Source organism: Neodiprion pinetum, chromosome 2 (genome assembly GCF_021155775.2).
Source record: "Neodiprion pinetum isolate iyNeoPine1 chromosome 2, iyNeoPine1.2, whole genome shotgun sequence".
Lineage (NCBI taxonomy): Eukaryota > Metazoa > Arthropoda > Insecta > Hymenoptera > Diprionidae > Neodiprion > Neodiprion pinetum.
The window spans coordinates 37,606,276-37,631,446 of record NC_060233.1 but is presented as its reverse complement, the minus strand read 5'-3'; the positions used below and the strand labels follow the sequence as shown (position 1 = coordinate 37,631,446).

The window sequence follows — 25,171 nt, the reverse complement described above, 5'->3', positions numbered from 1 at the left end:
AGATTGGTCTATTTGTCGAAAATATTCACGCTCTCCATGACTAAAGGTAGACAAATAAATAAATCGAATTCTAATTCTACATTCAACGTTCTTCGTTTTCCTACTACACATCATTGATCCAACGTAGTTTTCTCACTTTGAATTTCGCGCGTGTAACGCGTGCCTCGTACGCCTAATTTTAGATTACCCGTGTAGCAATCATACGCGTGATTTAAAAAATTCATGAATCGAATATCGAATTGTTGAAAGCGTGGTTAATCACGAGATGCCGGGGTTGTTTAAAAGTTGAGGTTATGTAATACACAATCTTAATCCTGACAAGTAACAAACAAACTGAGACAATGAATAAGATACTGTCACGACCGATAAAACAAGTGAGTAACAAACTGAATGCCGGCGAATTGAAGCCATCCGAGATTTGCAGAGCCGCGGTGAAGCTAGCAAATGCGTCAAAGCCGCTAAACGCGTATATTTGTGTGACCGGAGGATCGGCAGAGTTGCAGGCACAGGAATCAGATGCTAGATACGCCGAAAGTCAGCCTCTAGGAACCCTCGATGGAATTCCAATAGCGATCAAGGATAACTTTTGTACAAGTGGCACAGCAACGACCTGCGCATCTTTGATGCTGGCTAATTTTGTTCCTGAATATGACGCTACGGTATATAGCCGTTTAAAGAATGTTGGAGCAGTTTTGATCGGTAAGACTAATCTCGATCAGTTCGCCATGGGCTCAGGGACAATAGACTCGTATTTTGGGCCGACAAAAAATTTGTGGAAATCGACCTTTATGAACAATTACTTTTGTCACCCTTCCTCCGAGTCAGAAACAAGCAACAAGGAAACCAGCGATGTTCCAGACAATTGGCACATCGCTGGGGGGAGTAGCGGAGGTTCAGCCATCGCCGTTGCCACAGGGTCCTGTTACGCCGCTCTAGGTTCAGACACTGGAGGCTCGACTCGAAATCCAGCATCCTACTGTGGGCTTGTTGGCCTCAAACCAACCTATGGCTTGGTGTCTCGTCACGGTTTGATTCCACTTGTGAATTCGATGGATGTGCCTGGAATAATTACTAGAAAAATAGATGACGCGGTTCTGGTGCTGAACGCCATCGCTGGGCCCGACGATTTTGACTCGACGATGCTAAAGAAGGAATTCACCCCAATCGAATTGCCGGAATGTCCAAGCGTAGACGGCCTGAGGATAGGAATCCCAAAGCAGTACAAGCCACCAGGGCTGAACGTGGAAGTTGAAAAATGCTTGCTAGATGTATCTAAGCACTTGGAAGAAGGGGGAGCAAAAATAGTTCCTGTATCTATGCCCCACACGGAGCACTCTATTGTTTGTTACTCAGTTCTAAATCAATGCGAGGTTGCGAGCAACATGGCTCGTTACGATGGAATTGAATTCGGACTTAGGGTAGACCAGAACGAGTCTACGGAGCAACTTTATGCCGAGACGAGGTGCAAAGGGTTTAACGAAGTAGTGAGGAGCAGGATTTTGACGGGAAATTACTTCTTATTGGCTGAAAATTACGAAAACTATTTTGTCAGGGCCATGAAAGTGCGCAGGTTGATTTACGAGGACTTTGAAAAAGTCTGGAACTCTGATATCGACTTGCTGCTCACTCCCACTACACTTACCGATGCCCCAAGGTATCGGGAATTCATCTCCATGGATAATCAAACTCAGTGCTCGATCCAGGATGTCTGCACGCAACCTGCAAACATGGCAGGAGTTCCCGCTGTCAGTTTTCCTGTAAGGCTGTCTAGCAACGGGCTTCCCCTTTCTTTGCAACTTATGGCTCCAGTTCTTCACGAACAACAGATGCTCACTACTGCCAAGTGGATCGAACAAGTTCTACAGTTTCCAGAAATTGTATTAAAAGATACAAGCTTACTGATGTAAAAATAATGAATCACTCGACTGTAAATAAATCTATTTATTTATCTTGTTATGAATATTACAGCAATCATACAGGCAATTTTGGAACTTACAATTAGTTGGAGTTACTACTATAACTAATTTTGCATTTATATTTGTGATTAAACTGAAGAATTTCAGAAGAAAATTTTGTCCGATACTTATAAGCAACGTTTTCAAAGAGAACAGATAACTGATTCGCGTATCTTTTATCTTTAGCAGTACAATCGGTATAGGTCTATGCCAATCTGATTCATCTTGATTGTAATGCATAGAATATTAATTTGAGAGTAAAATTCGAGGCTCATTGGAATATCGTCGAATTCATACATGCTGAAAAGTAACATGTATCTAGATATTTGAAAAATATTCCGCAAACTGGTAGCGTGCTCGAAAAATAATTCCGTAGATACATGCAGTCAGTTTTTCGTGAATCAAGGAAATAGCCTAAGGCAGTGTTCATTATCGATTGAGTGAAGTTCTTATGCTTCATTATTCCAGTCGTTGACGTAAAGATCAGGCGAATTGATCCAGACACTGTGTTAACTAATCCCATCAGATTCCGTAAAAGCAATATTTTACTCGCATCAATTTTAGTTCTTAGAAAGCTTTGTCTCGTGGGGCAGGTAAACAACGAATTTTCCATCGATATGGAGAAGAGCCGCCGGATATTACGCCCACACAAGCGTTCCTTCCCACACAAAAGCCGAGAATTTTCAAGCACGTAGGACGTAAAGTTCGGACCACAAAGGGTGAGCAACAACGATGATGATACCGGGCACCTAACCGCCTCGTGGAAACACGTTCCCGAATATTCATTCCATGTCTCAACAGACAGATGATTACCTATCGCCGAGGCACGTGCTACGTGCAAGTGTTAGGCACATTTCTCGCCCTCGGATCGTTCGCTGATCGGATCATCCCCCGAATATAGCGAGTCTGAACGGTGACGGAGTGGGAAAAACGGACGAAGGAGCGGCGAGATATCGCTGGGTCGGTGAAGGGTTGTGGCAGAAAAGAGGTCGAAGGGCGCGGAAAGAAGATGAAGGATGGGGTGAATCCAACGTCGGGGCGACGACGGCTCGGATGGCGCATGCGTTGCCCGGGCGGGGGCTGTTGCTTTGCGTTGTGGCAGCGCCACCGGCTGACGTTAGTCGTCAGTTGCCGAGAATATCTCCGAGAGGGAAGGGAGTCGCGGAAGGCGATCGCGCTTCGGATAACCGCACGTTTCCAATCGCCGCGCGGCTTCTCAGTTTACACCGATTGCTAACCTTAAGCGCTCTCTTCCTCGGTGAACGTTCGGATCGCATCTGATCGACTCGAAATTCTCGCGGGGTTGTCGATCTCCTTTCATGTTCACCTGCAGTTAACCCGTCCGCGCTGCAGAGTTGAAAGAGAATGTCCTTAGCCAACCCCTCGGAACAGGAACTGTAAACAAAAATCGAGGAGGGTGAAATTCACCTTTGACGCATGAAGACGTCGGGAGGGAAAAAGTGAAACCTGTTTTTCGGCGTATTTACGAGTCGTCGCAAAACCGCAAAGGATCGCAAGTGGTTTACGATACGGTGTTAAGACCCTTTTTCGTATCGGGCCGATTAAGTGATGGATCGGGGTGAACGGGACGGAGGGAATAACGGGAAAGCAAGTTCGGTGGAGAGTGGGAGAAACCCGCGATAATCGACGGTGTCAATCTAAGGGGCTGCGATAATATGCGCCGGTGAATGACGTAGTAACCACGTCCTAAGGGTGACTGGGAGATCGCACAGGGGTGGAGGTCCTCCTTCCATCCGGATCGATGCATAGTGCAGTGTGATCGTGGTGTTTGGTTGTCATGACAACGGTCAAACTTTTTATCATGGAATAAGAGAGGACCCCGACCAATTAAGATCATCGACGATTTGTTGCGCGTCCAGGAGTTCTCGCAAGGTAAGGAATCGCTTATTTGTGCTTATTAATGCCTCAACGCGATTAAAGCCAACCAAATTTTTCACATGTCGATAAAATTGGATTCCTGTGATTGTAGATATAAGAATAATGACATTTCGTTAATGTTGTCAATTGCGTTTAACTTTCCTTTTTGGAATTGAGTTGAGTTGCCGAAGTGTCGCGGTGTATTTATATATTAGTTCTATCACTTTTACGCAGTTCTCATGTCAGTTTGTTTTTCATCCGTTGATCGGAGGTGAGCGAAGCGAGCTGATTCGAGTTTTCATAAATTCGTGGAAGATTTTCAGCCAATTTGCTACGGAGGTCTTCGAAACCGACCGTTTCGTGTTGTAATTTGTTGACGAGATTTGCATGGTTTTAAACCGTGATGCGGGGGTTCGGATGACGGACCATTGCGGTGAAAATCGAACGACGGAGGGTATGTTTTATAATTACAGCTGGGTTCACCCGGTTCAATAATCAGCACGAATGAATCAACGAAGAGGAGCGCGCGTGTTGTGTGAAACTCGTTAAATCTTCTCGGGATAAAAAATATGGTTCTCTTAAGCGATTCTGCTGACTCCCCCCCTCTTCGACGACATCTGTTGGCGTATCAAGATCTCTTGCGGGCTCGTTCGGATGCCAAACCAACTGTGAAATCTAGTCCATAACGCCTTGACTACATCTCGCTCTCTTTTTTTCATTATCGATTTATCAGAGCTCCTTTTCGTGTTATCTACTTTTTTGCTGCAATACTCATCATAGATCCTGCGGTCTTAAAATAAACGTGGTATTACTTACATTATACTTAAAGTCCTCTTTCGTATTTTTTCCGTTTGAATACCGAACGGTCGTAACATTAGTTGTATTGAGAATCAATACTTGCATTACAGCAGGGCATAATATGACTTGTTGTTAATGTAAAAGGCAGTTTCATTTACGAAATTTTTTCTTCTATCTCTCCCTAAAGATTGCCCAAACGATACGCAGTGAATTGTTATTTATTATCGACCAATTCTGCGATTAACCCGCATTTTATTACGGATATTTTAGAAGCTGATAAGTTCAGATCGACTCGTTGAAATGATATTTCACCTTACTTTTAATTGCGTCGAAGATTACGTTCTGACTATGAAAATAAAATTACGGAACGCTCGGGTCTAAAAGATGAAAAATAAAATGATCCGTACGGTAAGGTGAAAGTAAAAAAATTGGCTTGTGAAAAAGTAAATTAAAAAAATTTGCATGACTCGTGCACCTTTACTCGACGATGCGAAAAAATTCCTTGATCTAGGTACAAGGTGTGTGCAGTTTAAAAACTCGAAGGCATTATGAGCCGCGGTACGCGGGGTAAAGATCCATTACGTGTGGTGGTGGTAGCTCTAATTGCTAACCTCTTGAGAAAATTTCCCCACCCACGTCCGAGGAACCCCTTGTTGTCTTAAAAACACTGCTGCACCAAGCTTGCCTTTTAAGTTGCCGCCCGCACGCGTCGCACGAGTTTTAAACTGGTAAAAGGCGTAACTTAAAATTCAGATTTCAAATTTACGAATACGATATCATTATTTCTGCGGGTGACGATATTCTGGATATTAACCGGGAAGGAGAGAGCTAAAAGATTCGCGTGCGAATTAAATTGGCAGTACTTGTATAATGTGCGCAAGGTCACACTTGGCATTCACAATGTAATTGGCGGTCATCATTTGATGGGTTGAAGAGGTCGTTAATGTGCGATACAGATTTGGTGTAGGGCAATTAATTCGATTTAGTATAACGAATTAACGCACCGATGAAACAGAGTAACTATACCGACACTGATTGCGAAAATTTCATTTAAAAAAAAATAATAAATAAAGAAGCGAGACAACGGACTTTCTTTTACCGCGAAGAGAAACCTTTGACGTACCCGGCGAAAATATTATCACACATTTCTCGTCTTTTACGATGAAATTTGACGTTTGACAAGTGTTGTACGTTTTTAGATTTTAAGAGCTTTCGTTTAAGCTCTGTGTCAACACGATCGAGGCACGAAGAGTCGATCGCTCGTGCCTGGTCTATAATAACGTAACCTGGTAGTGCGGTATACGATTAAATTGAACAATCCGTCAGCTGCACATGACGCATGATGCGAATGATCGGACGAAAAGAATATCAGAGCCAGCGTTGAAAAGGTTTTCAAATGGTTTCTTGTTCATTATCCCGACTATTTCAACAACTATGCTCTTATGACCATAAAAGTAAAGGCATCGTTATTCAAGACGCAATGTTAATACAGATATAAACATCTTCCAGCCAAGTTCAACTAACCCCGAATTCTTAATTTCGTATCTAATTTTACATTTTTAGTATTGATTTCTTATTATTGCGAAGAAGTTATATACTTAGCAGCAAAGATTTTGATTTCACTATTTTTTTTTTTTTTTTTGTTGGCAGGATATTATTGCTGGTACTTATTTGAATGTATATTGTTGTTTGGATGGTTTGGTTTCTAAGTAGCAAAGTGAATTTTTGTTGATACTTTCCACTTTAATGTTGTACTTGGCGCAAGCCTTTTGCACCAGAGGTGCTTTTGGGGGATCAAGATATATACAGAAATACAATATTTCAGTTCAAACAAGAATGAAACAACGTATGAATTGTTTCGACATGAGATATTCTCAAGTAGTTTCTAACCGCAATCCTCGAAAATGAAAACTGATCACCAATTCGTTGTATCCATTCTACCGGTAAATTTGGATCACTGCCAGCATTACTTTTCCGACCAACAACGCCCGTACCTATAACTATTATATACCTACTTAATTTCACTAAAAGTTCACTAAATCTGTTGGAACATTCGTAATCGAAGAAAGCTTCTAGAATCTGAATAGTGAAAAAATTGAAATATATCAAAGATCAATTCGAATGATTTCACTCGAAAAATTCCGACACTTGCATATCTCTGCACAACTACAAGAATAGTTAATTAACGACGGATAATTGGATAATCCGAAATGAATTTGAGAAAGCTTTAATTGAAACGGAATTCCTTCTCCCTAAACAATCGCACTTTACTCCTTAACTTTTCATTCTTGCGGTATTAAAAAAATTTCAAAATGAAAAAACGAAAGTCGAGTCTGACGGTATTCGTCGGTGTATGCAATTGAAACGCCTTTCACACATCGCGACGTGAATCGGTGAATTAAGAAGCGCAACAGCGACCCTGCAGCAGACGGCTTGGCGTCGGGACGCGTAGCGTTTTGTCGTGACGTCGAATAGAGCGACATCCGGCAGGTCGCAATTAGGTACGAATGAAGCGGGCGTAGCTGCGTTGTTATCGAGGATAAGTAGGGGCAACCCCAGATTCTAAGCGGTACCGCGGCTCTGAACCAGGATTAATACATTTGGATCACCCAGTGCGCTGATTGTCAGGGCGATGTGCGGTCGTCGCTGGGCCGACACGATGAATTTCCTTGATGTTCTCGACGCGAGGTTTTCCGCGATAAAACGCGGACTTTGCTACCGGATAAAGTGGATCCTCTGGTTTATGAACGCGAATATTCTATCAATCGGTAAGTTGCGAAATTCCTATTCAATGTACAACTGCGGCGTGGCGTATATTTTTATTATTCGTACGAATCCGGATGCTGTGCACGATGTGCGGGATGCAATGCGTCACGGAGATCCGCAAAAACGCAGCTGCCATAACAGCTGATGACACTTTTGTGTCAACGTACCTAACAAGAGTTTCGCGCGCTTGGATACGTATGCGTAGAACCGACGTCAACCGCAGTCTGCGACTCTGATTCTCACTTTGCATGCTATTGTGCAGAAATATCGACAATACGTGTGAATCAATTGCTGGACTAGCTGCATTTTACAGGCATTGAATGCCTGCAAGGCGAGTCATTCGTGTGCCGTTTAATTATCCGAAAAGAATATTATTTTTTTTTCATATTATCATGACAATGATCGTGAAGTTCCTTTGCGACACCTACCTGAAATACTACAATTTTTGTTCATTCTTTTTCTTACTCGCTTTGAAATCGGGTGAAGAAAATACTCACTTGACTTCACTCCCATTTTCACCTCCGCAGTCATGCTTTTGTGCTGGATTTGAATGTCCGCAATATATTTTGACGAAAACGATTCCCTTGTTATTATACCGAGTGTTTTGGGACCCTCGCAATGTGACAGTGATCGTCTGCCCTTCGTTTGAATAACTCTCGTAAAAAATATGAAGCGGAATTCATATTTGATGATACTTCGCCGCGGGCCAATTTACAGAATCGATTTTAACCTTGGAAAACACAATTATTTACACCAAGAGGAAAAGTCTCTTTCATCGACATTCGATAAACAGGAAATTGTATATCCGGATCATTTGTTTCACGCTTTTTGCGACGTCTTGTAAAATTGGGGGAGAACGCGACGACATCACCTTTTTTTTTCAAACTTTTTTTTATTTAACATTTTTACCGATGTAAATATACGGAATATCGACTTTGACAGATAATTTGACCTGGTTGGAATTCAGCTTGGTTTAGTGAACGCGTGTTTATAGTTAGGCACGTTCGACGTTGAATTTATGTCGAGTGCGTTTTGAATCAACGATACGTCATACGCTCGAATGTTAATTCGCGTGTAATTGGGTCGTCACTTCCCTTCCTGATCAACACGCACTTCCGTCTACCATATTTGTCTCGCGTCGTAAACAGTTACGATTCATCGGAAAATCACACACCATCGGTTTTTTCCCCCGTAACAATTCTATCCCTACCTCATTGGCCTCTTATCTATTACGTGAGACTTACAGTGTTTCCATTTCACCCTGTACAATCAAAGCGGCGAATCATTTACTCAGGGACGTTTCAAAATACACAAAGAAAAAAGCGGGAGACAGACAGAGAGGTAGTGAGAGATAAAGAAGACAATATCTGTAATTGCATCGTCAATTTCTTATTAAATCATCGGACGCATTATTTCCTCCCAATTTTTAAAATTCAATGTTTTATTATGAATTTCGAAGCAAATCGGGATTAAATGTCATGCAAGTATCTGGAGCATCTTCTGCTTATCTTTTGCGTTATTATACCTTCGGTGAAATGAATTTCCATAAGTCAACAGCAGTTGTTGCAATCCCCTTCGCCTGCGGCCTTCCGGCGTAACTGGAGAAACTTTTTGAAAGCTGAAAGTTTAGTTGAAGAAAAAAAAAAAAAAAACGTTCTTGTTAACAGGAAAATAATACCACCCCTCGGCCATTGCGGTATTGTAGATACCCTTTTAACTTGGCGCCCACGGCTAGTTCTTGAACTCGTTCTTGAACCTCCTCACAATTACTCCCGTTATAACCGCGGTATTATAATAGAGGTTCGGATTAAAAAAAAATCGCTGATTTCTTCGCGGCATTATTCGCGAATATAAAGCATTGCGAAAAAGCTCGGAAAGTGAAATTCGACAGCGTGTATCATCAATCTCGGGATATTTTCTACTGAGTTGACGCACGACAAATCAAATAGACAATATAGTTGAAAGCACGTTGTAAATCTTTTCGACGTTTTTCTTTCTTCTCTTTCATTGTTTCGTCTGTTTTTCCTGCCAATCTTCGAGAGTGATTTGCAACCTCGAAATTTATCGCTGGTCGTAATTTGAGGTTAGGAAAAAAATAAATAAAATAAAACACTAAATTGAAATGATTGCTTGAGGAATATTGTGGGTGATTTGTCTTAGAAATGATGGGAATGTTTATTTTTTTCGCTGTAATAATAATTCAACGGTTATTCATACGTGTGTACTGAGCGATACGTTATACATCCCCTATGTTTGAATGCCGACTTTCTTGTCAATTATGACGTCAATCTTAACTCTGGAAGGACACGGGTTTGGGATACAACGGGACAAGGAAGAAAGCATTTTTCATTCGAGCTTCCTCAATCTTTGAACGTTTCTAACAATCCGAAAAATCGATGAGCACTCGCTGACTGACGATAAGCCAGGCAATGTATACTTTTGGGATTAATCCAGTGTAAAACAAAATTTATTCTAATACTCACGATCAGATAATTCTAAGCGATTCCGAGTGATCTCTCGTTAGCATCGTGTAATTACATGCGTATTATACATCACCAGAATTCCGTGTCGATCCAAAGTAATTTACAACTGCTAAGAACCCTCGGTGGAAACTAATTAGAACCGTTCTCAGTTGTGCATATGTATAGAAGAAAGGGATTAACTGTTGGAAATAGATTGGTGTTGTAGATTTATTCGAGTATACCTAGCCTGATACCTATAACAAATTCATTATTGACTGGTGAAATCTCCATTTCTACAGAGCGTTTGAATAAACCCTGTAATTGGCGCACTTGTGCTAAAAGAGAATATTTGCCGAGGAGAGTACAGGTACAGTCCATGAATAGTGATAGCGCATAAACTGACGCAGAATTCTGCCTCAATGCAATTGAATAACCCTCCGGCAGAATTTCAAGAGATAGAGACGGCTAGATATTGAGGTAACAGAATTTGAAAACGAGGAAGAAACATTTTTGCTTTTATATGTATGTACGTATGGGTTAGGGTGATCCTCATTTAGGATTCTACCGCATTTTTTATCAGACGCCCCCCAAATAATTCAAAAATAATTCCCTAATTTTTTCAAATTTTTATCTCAACTCTGATCCCTGCCTGTAAGAGGGTGGATTTTCTCATTTAAAATACACGTGTTTCGGTTATATTTTATTGTAAGAGTAATAAATTTAAAAAAAATCTGTAACCGCGAGATTTTAGTGGGCATTGGTGTTGCTGTCTGATGAAAAATTCACATCATTATACCAGGCAATCTGGCCGAATTGCACACCCTCTAAATGAAAAGTAAAGTCAGGTTCAGAGGGCGTACAATTCGTCCAGATTGCCGGGTATAACGATGTGAATTTTTTATCAGATATAGTAGCGCTAATGCTCACAAAAATCTAGCAGTTGGACATTTTTTTGAAAATTATCACTCTTACAATAAAATACATATACTGAGGTTATAGCTGAAACACGTGTATTTTAAATCGGGAAATCCATCCTGGTGGTAAAAATCTGAAAAAATACGGCAACTGTTTTTAAATTATATGGAGTCCATTTGTGGGTGTCGTCCGATAAAAAATTCGTTCCAGCCCTAAATAAGTATCACCCTGGTTTGAGTGTGCATGACGTTTAGTTCTTAATACGTTCGCGTCATTGGCTCAGGCGTCCACTTCGATGAACAGAACAACATAACACCCCTCGCATCTCGAGTATAATCGCTAAGTACAGGGTGCAATATTTCTTGAGCAATAGCCTGTACCGTAGATGAATCTTGGAATCACAGAGAGATTGGAAATCCTGGTATACGTATAACCCAAATAATATATGCAAATGCAGTGATTTATTACAATCTCGGTGACTACATCATCGGTCATTTTAGAATCCCGTGTAATACCGTATGTGTGTACAACGCTACTCACACTTTTACCGGCTAGCTGAATTGTTTCCAACTGGAGATTTCCGCTCTGGCTTCGCAATTGAAGCGAAGAATTTAAAAATGGCTGCGAGTACCGTTTGAAAAAATTAAAATAAAAACTCTACAGACGTATTAAATATGCCGTGAAGAAAGAACAATTTCACTCCATTTTTTTCTATTTTTCTTCATGTTTGGATGTGCGGCCTCTTTTAATTATCCCCTCATTCAATTGAACCTGCAGTCCGCAACCCTTAATTTCCAACCCGAATTAAGGGCATTGAAATTTCCACCGAAACCACGGGGATGATACGATGACAATCCGCGGTCTGCGGCCGCCGCCGCGAAAGCTACGAGCACAAAAGAGTAATTATAGTTCGAGTACACGCGTTCGCCTATGGGACAACTCCGCACCGGTTCTTAAATAGAATTCTAACGTGGAAACTGAGTCGAGTGCAGGATATATTTCTACGCGGTTGCAGAGACTCGGAAACGGATAGGTATAATATAATATATATACGTATTGCTGTTGGTTGGTGCGATCGTCCCGCCATGTATGTGTGTGTGTGTGTGTGTGTGTGTGTGTGTGTGTGTGTGTGTGTGTGTGTGTGTGTGTGTGTGTGTGTGTGTGTGTGTGTGTGTGTGTGTGTGTGTGTGTGTGTGTGTGTGTGTGCGTGTGTGTATAAATATATTATATACTTACGCCTCGCTAACAAGTTCGCCTCTCCTTTCAATTTGGGTCAACGCTGGGTGCGAAGTCGACATTTTTACACCATTTATTATTTTCTCTTTTGCAGTGGTAAAACTTGCAGCGCATCGTATTTGTCGCAAATTTGAATGAATTCATTTACTATTATTATCCATTTGCCAAAGTTAACACTTACACCTTTATGCTACAGTGATTCCTCGAATTTAGATATTCATTCCCATTTTCGACAAATAATAATATCAGAAAATAAATAATAATAATAATAATAATAATAATAATAATAAAAGTTACGGAGCTCCGAGTTTTAATTATTATTCTCTAAAGCTGTGCAAATAAAAGTACAGGAATTTGCGAACCGAAACGCTAATTGAAGATCAATTAATTAAGGCTTTGCTGAAATTACATTTCATCTGCAATGTTTATTCGCAAAATTTTTCCATCGACAATGCTTTTTTTTTCAATCGGTCAATATCAGTCAAACGTGAAGTAAGCCGGAGCAACCGGATTTAAAAACTTTGATGCAAAATAACTCAAGAGTGTGACATACCTACGAACTTTTCGTTTTTGTAATCGAATCAAATCGGACTTTGCGATTGATGAGAGAAAATAAATCGGTAGTTCGTTTGGATGGTTGAAATTTTTCATCAACCCCTAATTCCTTGATATCGGGAGTGGATGTAAATCAGCCGATGATTAACGAAGGGTTGGCACTAAATGAACGCGGCGGAGAATCCGAGAATCGAAAAGTCAGACTCCCGGCAATAGAGAATTGCAGTGAGTCGTTTATCTCTCGACGAAATATCGTTGTTTACGAATGTTTAATTGGATAAATTGATGTAGGGGAAAAGGGAATGGAAACGGAGTGGAATTGAGCCGTACAGCCGAGGGTTGAAATGCCTGGTGGTATTTCAACCCAGGGGCTGATAAAGGTCGAGGAAAAATAAAGGGTCGTTATCAAAATATCGTCTGGCTGCCGGGTGATTCGGAGCACGAAGCTTTTTGCACCTGAGTTTTAATTATCGCGTTACCCCTGATGCTATATCAAAATTTCCTTTGTGTGGGGAAAAAGGTATAAGATAAATAATAATATTGCAAGGGTGGAAAATGTTTTGTTAGGTTTTACCGGCAAATAAAATAGACGAAGCTAACCTCGATCATCTGAATTTCTCTGTTAGGTATATAAATTACGAGACTGACAATTGTTTTAATTGGGATTTATTCCAAAAATTCCATTCATATCGAGTCGTTGCTGGATATTTATATCTGTGTGGTTCGAAATCGCTCAAGTTTTACTCCGATTCTTTGTTTCTTCTCCGCGGTTTATTGTTTAAGTTTCGAAGAATATGAAAAAATTTCCTAGTCAGTTATGGTAAACCCACTGAGCTGTTCCTGCAGGGTTTTAATCAAGTTTTTTCGACTTATCAACAATCAGCGTATTAAATTTTACAGTCTCATCGGGGAATCACGTTAAAATTATATATAAAGACGCGAGTGCCAAGTGTCATACATATTTCTGTCTCGTGTAGGTATATGTGTACGTTATACGTATCGATAGAATTATTTTAGTTCCATTCAATCGCAACGAACAATAATCGGTGAACTAACGTCAATTGAATAAGTTTTCCTTTCAATTTAAACCGCTGATTCGACTCAAGAAATGCTTATCCAATTAATTATATACACCGGACGAGTAACTGAAATTGTTTCGTCCCTTTTATCGCGGACCAGTGTTTTCAAAGTTAAATGCCGAGTGAATTACAAGAGAGGAAAAGAAAAGAAATAAAATTTAAGAAAATAGATGTTGCATTAAACGTTGCGAGTTGCGTTATAACGTCGATTTCAACGAAGAACTTGCGCAAAATATCGGTTCTTTTTATTTTATTTTCTTATCGTTGTACTCTTGAGGAACCCGATCTGCTAATGACTCGGTTCGTTAGCTCTATCTATATATTAGTTGCGCTGTAACCTTTGAGTGGAACATTTTGTTCGTTTTGAGTCTGTGTGTGTGTGTGTGTTTTCTTTATTGTTATTTTCTTCTTCTTTTTTTAATAAAATCACAATGTCTATTCTCAGCCGAACTACAGCGGGAACGTGAAATTACCATTAAATCATGCCAAGTCGGTGTTTAATTTTAGACCAAAGAGTGTCGAAAATATACGAAGGAATATTTTCGGTTATAGCCAGGCGAAAAGTCTGGCAAATAAAACGGACAAACGTCGATGAGTGCGAAGTAAAAGAAATAAAATAAATAAATTGAAAAAAAAAAAAAACAAATTAATTCACACTCGCGAATATTGAAACAAGCTTTCGCATCTTTTCCTTATTATCTCTGCAAAAGCTCCCACTCTGCGCGAGAATCATAAATTAGAGCTTCTCTTCGAAAAATGAATACGCGTGGCCCGACGGTTGAAATGGAATATAATTCTTTTTAAAAAAAAACTGCGTAGAAACGTGTTTCGCGGGTAGGTTCAACTCCGAAATAATATTCATTAAAACCAGATGACAAATCTCTCAACAACAGTTATGTAATTTTACACTCGACAGCTGCGACGCTGGTCTGTGCAACACGCGATTGTAATGTGGGTTACACCGGGGATAGGGAACCTTTTGATTCACCGTTGATTCTTCCGTATATATATATATATATATATATATATATCTAGGCGATGCGTAGGTGGTAGGTCGATACCTTATACGTACGTCACGTATCATATGTACATTTAGGTTGTAGGTATACGAGGTGTAACGCAACGAGTGCATGCAGCACGTATAAAACTGTGTCAACCGAAGAGGGAGGGAGATGTCAGAGGAGAGAAAAGAAGGGATGCACATGACGTTCTTGAGTTTTCCTCCCTCCCCCTTCTCTCCTTGCTCTTTGACTGACAATGAGACGGCGAAGGGCGCGAATCATGGCGTTATGTGTTGTATGTATACATGGAAGTATACATGCCCATGTACCATGGCGTGTAATGCACCATGTAGATACAGTGGCGACTCGCTCTTCCGGGCCATTATGTTCCGTGACTGAATATCTCGTCAAAAGGCGGGTCGTCGGATCCGCTCCCCCGCTTTTCGCTCCAGCGTCAGATATCTACATCGCTGCTTTTGCGTACGCGAGCTGTTTTTGCGGTTTTCGGAACTACGTCGCGTTACGCGTCCATTTACTCTGCGGCCTGCAGAGCACGCCTGTACCTTGATTTTTAAGAATTTTTATCGTTCTGAGCTTTCTTTCTTTGTTTTTTTCTTTCGTCGACTCTTCTCTTTCGAGCTTGCGGCATCTCGATGAGTAAACGAAACTTGGTCGGCTAGTCAAATAACACGAAGTGATAAAATTGAGGCTACATGTATTTCCCCAATGTATGATATTCGTTTGTAATTAGAATTTAGCATAAGTGATAACTCGAGACTTCGATGAAGTATTTTTTAAAAAGCATTATCGAATCGGCTCCGAAGCTTTGCCATTTTCTTTACGATCTTTGAGCAAAGCATCTTTAAACTCGGATGGTATCCTATTTCCTTGATGAAAATTCGTTTCATGCCTTGAGAGAACTGATTTCACTTTCAAAAAGGTTTACGTAACTCCGTTGCTCCGGGGTATTTTCTACAGAGAACTTAAAGGCTTGTGTAACTTATCAGTTTCAAACTAATTGTAAGTTGACAGAAATTAGAGTATTCCGATTTAAAAATTTTATTCTTTTTTTATCCGACAAACAACACGATCATGGGTATACGTTGCTGCTCAAATTTGGACAGATCTGTAGACTTAACCACTGTGCCTGTAATATTGCCGGATAGAGGGAAAAATCTACTTTTTCACCTTCCAGATGTCACTTGATTTCATTTCCAATTCGAAACAGACGCCTAAGGAGTCAATAACGCAGGTGCAATAACAAAAGAGATCGAGATAAGCTTGAGTTGTTGAGTTAATTTGCGAATAGCTGATTTCCGAACAATATGCTGGGGTAAAAGTTCTAGAGATTCGTAAATTTTTAGAATTTTTAATGCTTTGAAATTGAAAAATTTTTCCTTCAGATTATCAAAACGAAAATAAAAAAATTATTTTTATTCGGGGGTGAGCTATGAGACTCTTTGCCAGGGTCAATATTGTGAACAACTTTTTCTATTGGGATTCACTCTTTGTCTCGAGGAACGGTTGCGAGAGTTTTTAGTCAAATTAGAATTGCAAACTCAATCAAGGACGGCTTGAATTCGCCGTAATTAGGACTCGTGTAATCCGGCATCCGAGAACTTTTTACCAACTTTTGCACGCGTAAAAATTAAGATGAGTTCACGCTTCACTCTCCGCCAACAAACTTGTCATTTGCAATATCCTTATTCCATTATCATTTCTCATTTCCTGATTTTCCCTCCCGCTTGAATTCCGGTGTATGTAATCAAATTTTGCCAGGTTGTTATATCCTCACAAGGAAAAATATCATCTTTTTTCCGATCAGTCTGTAATGGGTGGGAAATAAGTTTTCCTCTTTCTTCCTTTCTCTCCCATCTCGTTCATTTTCTTCGAATCGCGAAAACCGAAAGCTAAGCCCTCTATCCTATAATTTATATTCTTGATTCTTGAATTTTTTCCACCATTCTTCGCTTATATCTTGCAGCTACTCCTCGCACCGATCTACGAATTATTTTTTTTTAATATAAAAAAGAAAAAAAAAAAAACAACCTTACTCAAAATTTCAGACACCATGACCGGAAAGCTAAAGATATTTTTTCGGTGTCAGGAATCTAATAAAATGTACACGTTCAAAGATTCTTTCGTACGTAGAAAAAAAAAATCGTCGTTTTTAAATTTCGAAAGCTCAATATCTCGCAAACCATTTCCATTCAAGAAACCAAAATCTGAAACACCTTCAAAATCGTTGACGTATGCGCAGAAAAGTGATCGGTGTCACAAAAGCTATCTATAAAACAAGAATTTCCGATCCGGGAAACCAATGAAAAGCCTGAATTCATTCGCGCCATGCGATTTGTTTGCGATACAAATAAAAATAAGTAACGAAAAAACAAAAAAAAAAAAAAAAGAGAGGAAATTGAAATGGAAAAACGCAAGAGAGTCTCGCGTCTTGTCGGAAAACGTTTCCATCCCCCCCCCCCCCCCCCCAGCCCACCCTCAAATTCCCCCCCGCCCTGCATCGTGCACGCGTAGCTAAACGAAATACAATGACGTAGCAACGAGCACCCTTTGCGTCCTGGTTATCCGTCTACGACCGACCGACAGGTTTGCACACACGCAGTCACTCGGTGCAGGTTTACGCGGATCCACAGGTAGACCGTAAACTCCCGCGTCTCCTGCAACCCCCTGCAACCCCCTGCAACCCCCTGCGGCCACAACGGGTACCTTCCAGTCGGGCCGAGTATTGATCGGGGCTCTCCAACCCCCGTTTTCCACCCCCGCAAACCCGCCAACAATTTGCCCCTAGCGGGGTGGCCGACGACCCCAACTCCCCGACCTCTCTCGCTCCCAGACCCAAACGATACCGAGAGAGAGAGAGTGAGGGAGAGGGAGGGAGAGGGAGAGTGAGTCTCCTTCGTCACTGCAGCCTGCACGGAGTTTCTCCTCGTTCCGTTTCGTTCCATTTCGCCTTCCCCTGCCTCCCGCCCCTCGACCTAAGCCACCAACCTCTGCATCCAACTGTTCGCCACCCGCTACGCAAACCCGACGGAAAACCGTGAGCATAACCGCGAGACGAATATTATTGTTATTAACCGTCCGGTAAATCGGTTCTTTCTTGTTTTGTTTTGTTTTTTTTTGGCTAGTTTTTTTCAGCCTCAAATTTAGTGGGGGGTCGAAACGTAGAATGGTTATACAATGGTAGAAGGGTTGGGAGTGATGAATTTTTTTTTTTTTGCAACGAAAACCTAATTCGTTGATATCTCAGAATGTATAGAAAAGTCGAAATATGCAGAAAAATATTGGATGAAAAGCAGTTTCAGAATTTAGGTTTCGGTTTTTCGGTTGCATTTTTATTTTTTTCTGACAATTTTGTATTTCGATCGTGTATCGTATAACTCGACAGAAATTTCTACTTTTCGACATATATACATATTGTACTTTTCTTTTCTATACTTTGAAATTGTGTGAATTAGATTTTGGGCTCTTTGAAAATTTGACATTCCGACCCTCCTGCTGTGTGCGTATTCCACTTTTTCACCCCAGCCCATAAATTTATCATTACCCAAAATCGCTTTTCGTGATATTGAAATTTATTATACCCACCGATTTTTTCCCGCTATTTCATTAGATCATTACTCTCGTAATTAGTTTCAACTATTGTCAAAGATATTTAAAAAAAATAATGAAACCCCCCGAGTACGTGCTGCTCATCATCTTGTACTTCAAGACGTTTATTTGCACATGTGTATAATGTAGCGTTGAAACTCGAGGTATATACGGACACATACATTCTTATTCTGCTATGCTATATATATATATAATAATATAATAATATAAATATATTTATTATACTACATTATATATATATATAGCTGTATAAACACCTTATCGATACTTGAATTCAGCGTAACGCGTTTTTGATGAAAATTTAAATACCTGCCATCCATAAGGCTGAGTCACTTGGTAGTGAAACGGAGCACAAGTTTTCGCACCTTATTCGGTGTATGTATGATCTCAACAGTAGGCGGGCAGTAGTAAAAAACAAATATCTTTCTTTGAGTAAACCACGACCCGAACCTTACTGTATATAGACGTCAAACTAATTTTGTACATAATTGTATCCAGTGCAATTAGCCGACAGATTGTGGCAGACAATTTACCGCGAGTCTTTGGCTTAGCGAAGGTTAAGTGGCGCCAGAACCAGGAAGTTGAGGATTGAATTAAAACCTGGAGTGAAACCGACCATTTTTTTATTTCTGTAATAGAACTTTTGTTATTCGAGAGAATGAGAATGAGTTTGAACCGAAGAAAAGGTCATGTGGAGGAAAAAAGTTGAGACGTAATATCGCGAGGTAAATTCAACAGAAACTCAAACTCTCGAAACTGCGAGATAGTAAAACAACAACAACGATAATAATAATAATAATAATAATAACAAAAACAATAATAATGATTCTGTGGCAACTGAATTTGAACTTTTATATTCCTGCAAATTTTCTAACAACATCTGTGTAAACTCGGAGCTATTTCGAAAGTAGTATAAGAATTAGAAGAGACAAAATTGAAAACTGTAACTAATTGTAAGGCTGTCCGACGAAAACGGAATCTCAACCAGCGAATATTTTCTCATACCTCGAATCCATTACGGCGTAATTAAGACCGTAAATCAATTTGATAATTTCACGTATAAAAAGAATTTCGTGCGGGACACAATAATATACAGAACAAACGGGGAAACAAGAAAATAATAAATATAATGGATAACGGAGGCTTGGTGGAGTGTTTTTGTTTTTTTTTCAACTTCTACATTTTTTTTTACAAAAAAAAAAAAAAAAAAAAAATCACTACCGATCCGCGAGACTTCCTGAGAGCACTTTTATGCCCGTGCCCATATCCCTCGCGCAAACAATTATTTATGAATGTAGAGCCAAAAAGCAAATATACGTTGCGCAGACGTGCGATGAGGAGAAAATATTTGCAGGGGGTTTTTCACGCTGATGCAAAGGAATAAACCCTGGGAATAAACTCTATCCAGAAGGCTGGGCCGACAGTTGAAATCGCGTTTTCGTGTTGACACGGGGCCACGCGTTATCGCGTGCCTGCCTGCGTGTGCGAAATAATTGTTTTGTCGTTATAAACCGAGGATAAGTATACTGCAATTTAAAATGGAACTTGTCGTTAGCCTTGTGTAACTTTGTCGGTACCTACGCAAGGCGCTGGAAGCGTCCGGACGAACGACGCCAATTTATCCGTAATTCATACACAAGCCTTGATGGATGGAAATCATCACACATTTAATACGTAATCAGATAATTAACCTGGCTCGTATTGATCGCTCCTTTAACGACTGTATTATAACGACTCGAGGCGAGTCTTGTTACGCCCATTTTTCAAACGGTATAATTAATTAAATTCGAATTGAGTCAATCTTATTTCTCATTATATGCGCAAGAGTGAGTAAACGTTTCATAAACGGTGGGAATTAATTGCTAGGAAAACGCTGTTCTGCTCCGGTGTCCGTAAATTTAACGTGACTCAAGTTCGTCACTTTTTAACCTCGGCTCTTGCGTTACTTAAATTAACTTGACTCGAGTCTTGATTTTTTGGTTTAACTAATTTCAACGTGTCTTTGCTGTAATCGAATCTTGGATTTGCAGAGGGACGAATTTTTTGAAAGAGAAAACGTATAACCGTAACTACCGTGACTGTCAACAATGAGTCATTTTTTTGAAAATCAAAGAGAGAGAGAGAGAGAGAGAGAGAGAGAGTGAAAACACTATGTTTAATTTTCGTTCTCAAATACCGTATTCCCTCGAGTTTTTATAGTCGTGAATTCAGAGAGCACCAGAAAGTGTAGACTGTTTAAACGAGTAATCTACATTCATACGTGCACGTTAAATTTCTAATGTAAATGAGGGTATAAGGTTATATCTTTGCACCGTTACACGACGCTATGATTAATTGAGTCGCTTCGTCAATTACGTCGCTTTTTATTTATCAAAAATCGTCTTGAAACGACAGAGTTAACGAGTTTATTCGCTAAGACGAGTCTGGACAGAAGTGTACAGGTAACTGCTGATTGCTCGCTAAAATTAATTCAGGATATGATTATTACATTGCATCTCGAAGCGGAATCGAGGACAGTGTTCAACTGGAATATTAAACAAAATATTATTCATAACGACGAGTTGCACGACCGTCAATCGATCAGATCAGTCATCTCGAATCACGGACAAGAACGCGACTCTCTCGTGAACAGCGGGAGGAATAACGTCGAGTGGCAAATGCCCAGCAGGTATCAAGTGGCAAGAATGATCATCAGCTCGAATGAACGATCGCCGTGATATACCATCTCGATAACGAACCCGATCCAGTGACGATCTGCACATGCCAAGAGAAGAAATATATGTGGTCCCATAGAGTCCCGACGCCACTCCGCATGAGTGCTTTCGTTCTCCGCCTCATTTCGTGGTTCATTTCGTCGAAACTGTGGTATTTTCGACTATTTTCATGCTCTCGGATGCGACGTAGCTGCACTTTTATTACCACCACATCTCATCCTCGAGGACAATGACGGGGGTGTTTTTATTCGGGTGATGGCATCGAGGGCTCGGTCATACGAGTACGTCGTGTGTGTACGGGGCGGGGTTGAAGTTCAGAATCCGAATTATTTGGTGGCGAAACTTGAAGTAAAGAAATCAAACCTTGAACTTTGAAAAATCAAGTTACGATAGAGCAAAATTCCCGAAAATTAAACTATACTCGCACAGCACAGTTTACTCAACGAGTGGGTGTAGAAAATCAGAAAAACCGAAAATCAGAATTACCAAAATTCCGAACGTAAGAATATCGAAAATCCAAAGCAATGAAAAATCAAAGTGGTAAAGTTTTCTCCAAGCTAGATATTCATAGAACTGAAAATTGTCGATCGTTCGGAATTTCGATGTTTCAGATTTTTAAATTTTCACACGTTCGAACTTTGTCTTGACGGACATACGTGTATGCCCTTTTGAAATCTTTTCCCTTCCGAGTTTTGAGCATTACCAAAATTCCGAACGTAAGAATATCGAAAATCCAAAGCAATGAAAAATCAAAGTGGTAAAGTTTTCTCCAAGCTAGATATTCATAGAACTGAAAATTGTCGATCGTTCGGAATTTCGATGTTTCAGATTTTTAAATTTTCACACGTTCGAACTTTGTCTTGACGGACATACGTGTATGCCCTTTTGAAATCTTTTCCCTTCCGAGTTTTGAGCCTCGAGTTTCCGATCATTCGAGACTTTGATATTTCGACAAAATTTGATTTCTTCGGCACGAAAAAATTCGGATTTCGGCGCTTTCGGAACAATTCAAATTCGGAATTTGCACGCCGACCCGCGTACACTTCGTAAAGGTGGTGGTCGTCCGAGGACAACTCCCTGGAGGATCTCCAATTTCCGGGCGATGTTCTTCGCGGCGCGGGACATCTATTGGATGAATAACAACCGGATGTTAGGAGGTCCAGTCGATGTCGTATTGGTGTAGGCTAGATTGCCTCCGAAGGATACTCGCCTCTTCCTGGACGGATGTATTATTTAAGACTAGCGAGGCGTCGTTCGATGCAGGAAAACTGCACCCTCGAGTCCCTGTTTTGCGACCCCGAACGAAGGAAACTCGATCGGAGAGAGGATCGTCCTGTGAACAATGACCTCCCTTCTGGCTTCCGAGCATATACTTGCAACGAGGTTTTTCACCCCGACTGCGGCTGTCGTTTTTCCCCTCCGCCGCCGCGGTAAAGAATTTCCGCAATTCTGCTTCCGGCGGTACGTGCGGCGTAACGATATTTACATCCTAGTGGTGTCTGATTGAATTTCCAGCTGGATAGCTTGCCGATGATTCTGCACCCTCGGAGTGCTGCGCGTCACGATTCTCGTATCGCCGCCACTTTTGGTGCGGCATGCTCGCGGCGACGCAGACTTGTAGTAACGATGGTTGAATTTTTTAATTTTCTCCCTGTTTTGTTCGAGTCGCGTGCGACTGATGGGCAATCATATCCGCGTGATTCTTTTTCAACACTTGCGACTCGTTATGAATTAGCGTCCTCGTCAGGGAATGCATACCTATAATTGAGCCGAGTTTTATTATACTCTCGAGTAAACTCCCGCACATGGTGTGTATGTAGCTTATACTCACGGATCATATTTTTGGAGGGAAAAATTGCAATGCAAATAATTTTGACAGTTGACGATCATTGCTGAATTTTTCATCCGCGATTTGTGAAATATGATATTTTTTCAATGTATTCAGACGCTTCGGAGATTTCACTCTTTTGCCGACGGCTCGAGCAAGGTTCGTTCTAATTTCGAAGCAATCCTTTTTGCGAAAGAGATTACTTTCTGAGATATATCCATCCCACAAGATTGGACCGTATAACCTGGACGTCAAATTCAACCAGCGAGCAGTAAAGAAGACAAAATTTTCTCGGTTCGTCATCTTTATTCGCATATAGATATAAAATCGCAGAAAAATCTTCTTGGATTGCATCAGTAGAAAGATTTGAGTTACAATTCTAAAGAACTTTCGAATTATTATTTCTATTCCAAACAAATTTGCTTGGATAAAATTGGTTGTTATACATTTTGATTTTTACATCACGCGTTAAACATTTTATCTTCCTGGTTCTCTGTTGAACTTTTGTTTTCATCGATTCCGGATCGTTATACGTTGACTCGCGACGTAATTGAGAAATAAAACAATGAATAATAATTTCCTCTTCAAAGCCATCACACAAAAAATCATAAAGCGTGACAATTCTTCGTTATTTCAGTTTCCTCGTGTTCTCCTATTTTCAATAGCAAATACGTATGCGCACAGCCGTATTTCTATATTTTCTCTTTTCCTTTAATGTTTCGTAAAAGTTTGAACAGCCTCAAGTGGCCCATAGTATAACATGAATTTGAATCGTTGATACTTTTCAGCAAAAGCTAAAATGAATAGCCCCAATTAATTTTAACGAATCGTGAGAACTGCTCTTCGAAGTTACAGAATACTGTAGGAAAAAAATCGTTGCAATAAAATTACTGTACCGACTGTCGCGGTGTGAAATATGTAGGATGTTTTTTCAAAATTTTCATAACGATATTGAGCATCGTGTAGGTGTAAGGTACAATTTGATCTCGATTTTCGTAGATTGCGAATTTATAACCTGTGATCCCATTACCGTAACTCCAGTTATCTATAACTCACTTGGGGGAAATTTATTTAGACAGAACCGTTTAATTCTGCGATTACATTACGTCGGGAGAGCATAACGAAGTCAAGTTAAATTAGCATTGGATCTATAGTACTTATATATTGGTGTTGAATCAGGCTCGAGTAATCTTCAAAACGCGTTTTACGACCGTATAGATTGCACCGGTTAACTCGAATTTTGAGTCTGGGTTTTAGATGTCAAATTTTGATTTCTTCCACTTAACTAATAAAAGAAACAATAGTTTTATTGGATAAATATTGCTTTCGAAGAAACCAGAACGATAATTCGGTATTTTTAGAAAAATTACCTATTCTCTCAAACATTTCTTGTAAATATATAACAATTAAACAAACTGAAGCTTAGATCAATTTAATTCAAAGTGAATCTTGTTTAATTGTTACCTTATCTAATAAAAATATTTTTTCTTTTAGAACCCAAACACAAAATGCGTGTTGACCGGTGTTATTTATCAACGTAAAAAAGACCAAATCAAACTTTATAAGTAATAAACGAATTTTTTTTTAGTTATTATTCTATGTATAGAATCAAAATTGATTTACTCAGATATAAACTCTGAATTTTGTTTTGTTACTTTGACTTATGTTGTTCTTTCAAAGGAAGAAACATAAAAATTTCTTATCCCAAAATGGCCGTACCCTCCATTTCTCGGCTCCGTACGACGTGCGTGCAGAGATGCTCAATCGCACGACATGCACGTGTACGTACGGATGTAATCCGGAGCCAGAGAAATCGAGGGTGGATGAAGGAAAACCCCAAAGCGAGCGGACTCCCTGCGGCACGCGCCGTAGGATGACGCGCAATTTGCAAATCCGACCCAACTCAACCCTGCCAACCCTAACCAAACCAAACCAAACCAAACCAAACCAAACCAAACCGAACGAACGAAATGAAACAGGAGTGGATCTGGGGCGTAATGCTTCCAGTTAGCGTTATTTCGGCCGCTGGAAAAATTAGTGAAATTGTTAACCACCCTCGGCGATCTGCGTAGTAAGTACAGCGTGCCGAGAGGGACGAAGGGACAATGAGCGTGATTTTGAATCAGAGAATGGACGGCGTTATTCGCTTCCGTTTCGTAACTCGTCTATCCGATCCCCGTGATGCCGCTGGAATTAACGTCATCTGCAGAACCCGGGGGCGCGGCAGTTTCGACGATACTTTTGGAACATCTTGACGGTGGTGGAATTATTATTATTTCTTTTTTTTTTTTTTTTGCTTTTTCTTTTTCTCTTTTTCCTGCTTTTTCCATTCTTTTACTAACCCTCGTTAAGTTTCT

At 40.3% G+C, this 25,171-nt stretch overlaps 2 protein-coding genes across 11 annotated transcripts in view; both read left to right on the top strand.

Moving 5' to 3' along the window:
* The first annotated feature begins 34 nt into the window (after positions 1-34).
* GatA (glutamyl-tRNA(Gln) amidotransferase subunit A, mitochondrial) lies at positions 35-1,956 on the top strand. Its single transcript, XM_046613817.2, has one exon. The coding sequence runs from the start codon at positions 342-344 to the stop codon at positions 1,905-1,907; it is 1,566 nt and encodes a 521-aa protein (XP_046469773.1). The 5' UTR covers positions 35-341; the 3' UTR covers positions 1,908-1,956.
* Positions 1,957-3,071: 1,115 nt separating this feature from the next.
* Liprin-gamma overlaps positions 3,072-25,171 on the top strand; it is an 82,404-nt gene continuing 60,304 nt past the window's right edge. For 9 of the 10 annotated variants that reach the window (XM_046613799.2, XM_046613807.2, XM_046613798.2 and 6 more), the window contains exon 1: positions 7,240-7,399. In XM_046613799.2, the coding sequence (XP_046469755.1) occupies positions 7,264-7,399 (136 nt within the window). In that variant the 5' untranslated portion in view covers positions 7,240-7,263. Of the gene's footprint in view, positions 3,849-7,239; positions 7,400-25,171 lie in introns of those variants that run through there. The other variant, XM_046613808.2, reaches the window with a different exon arrangement.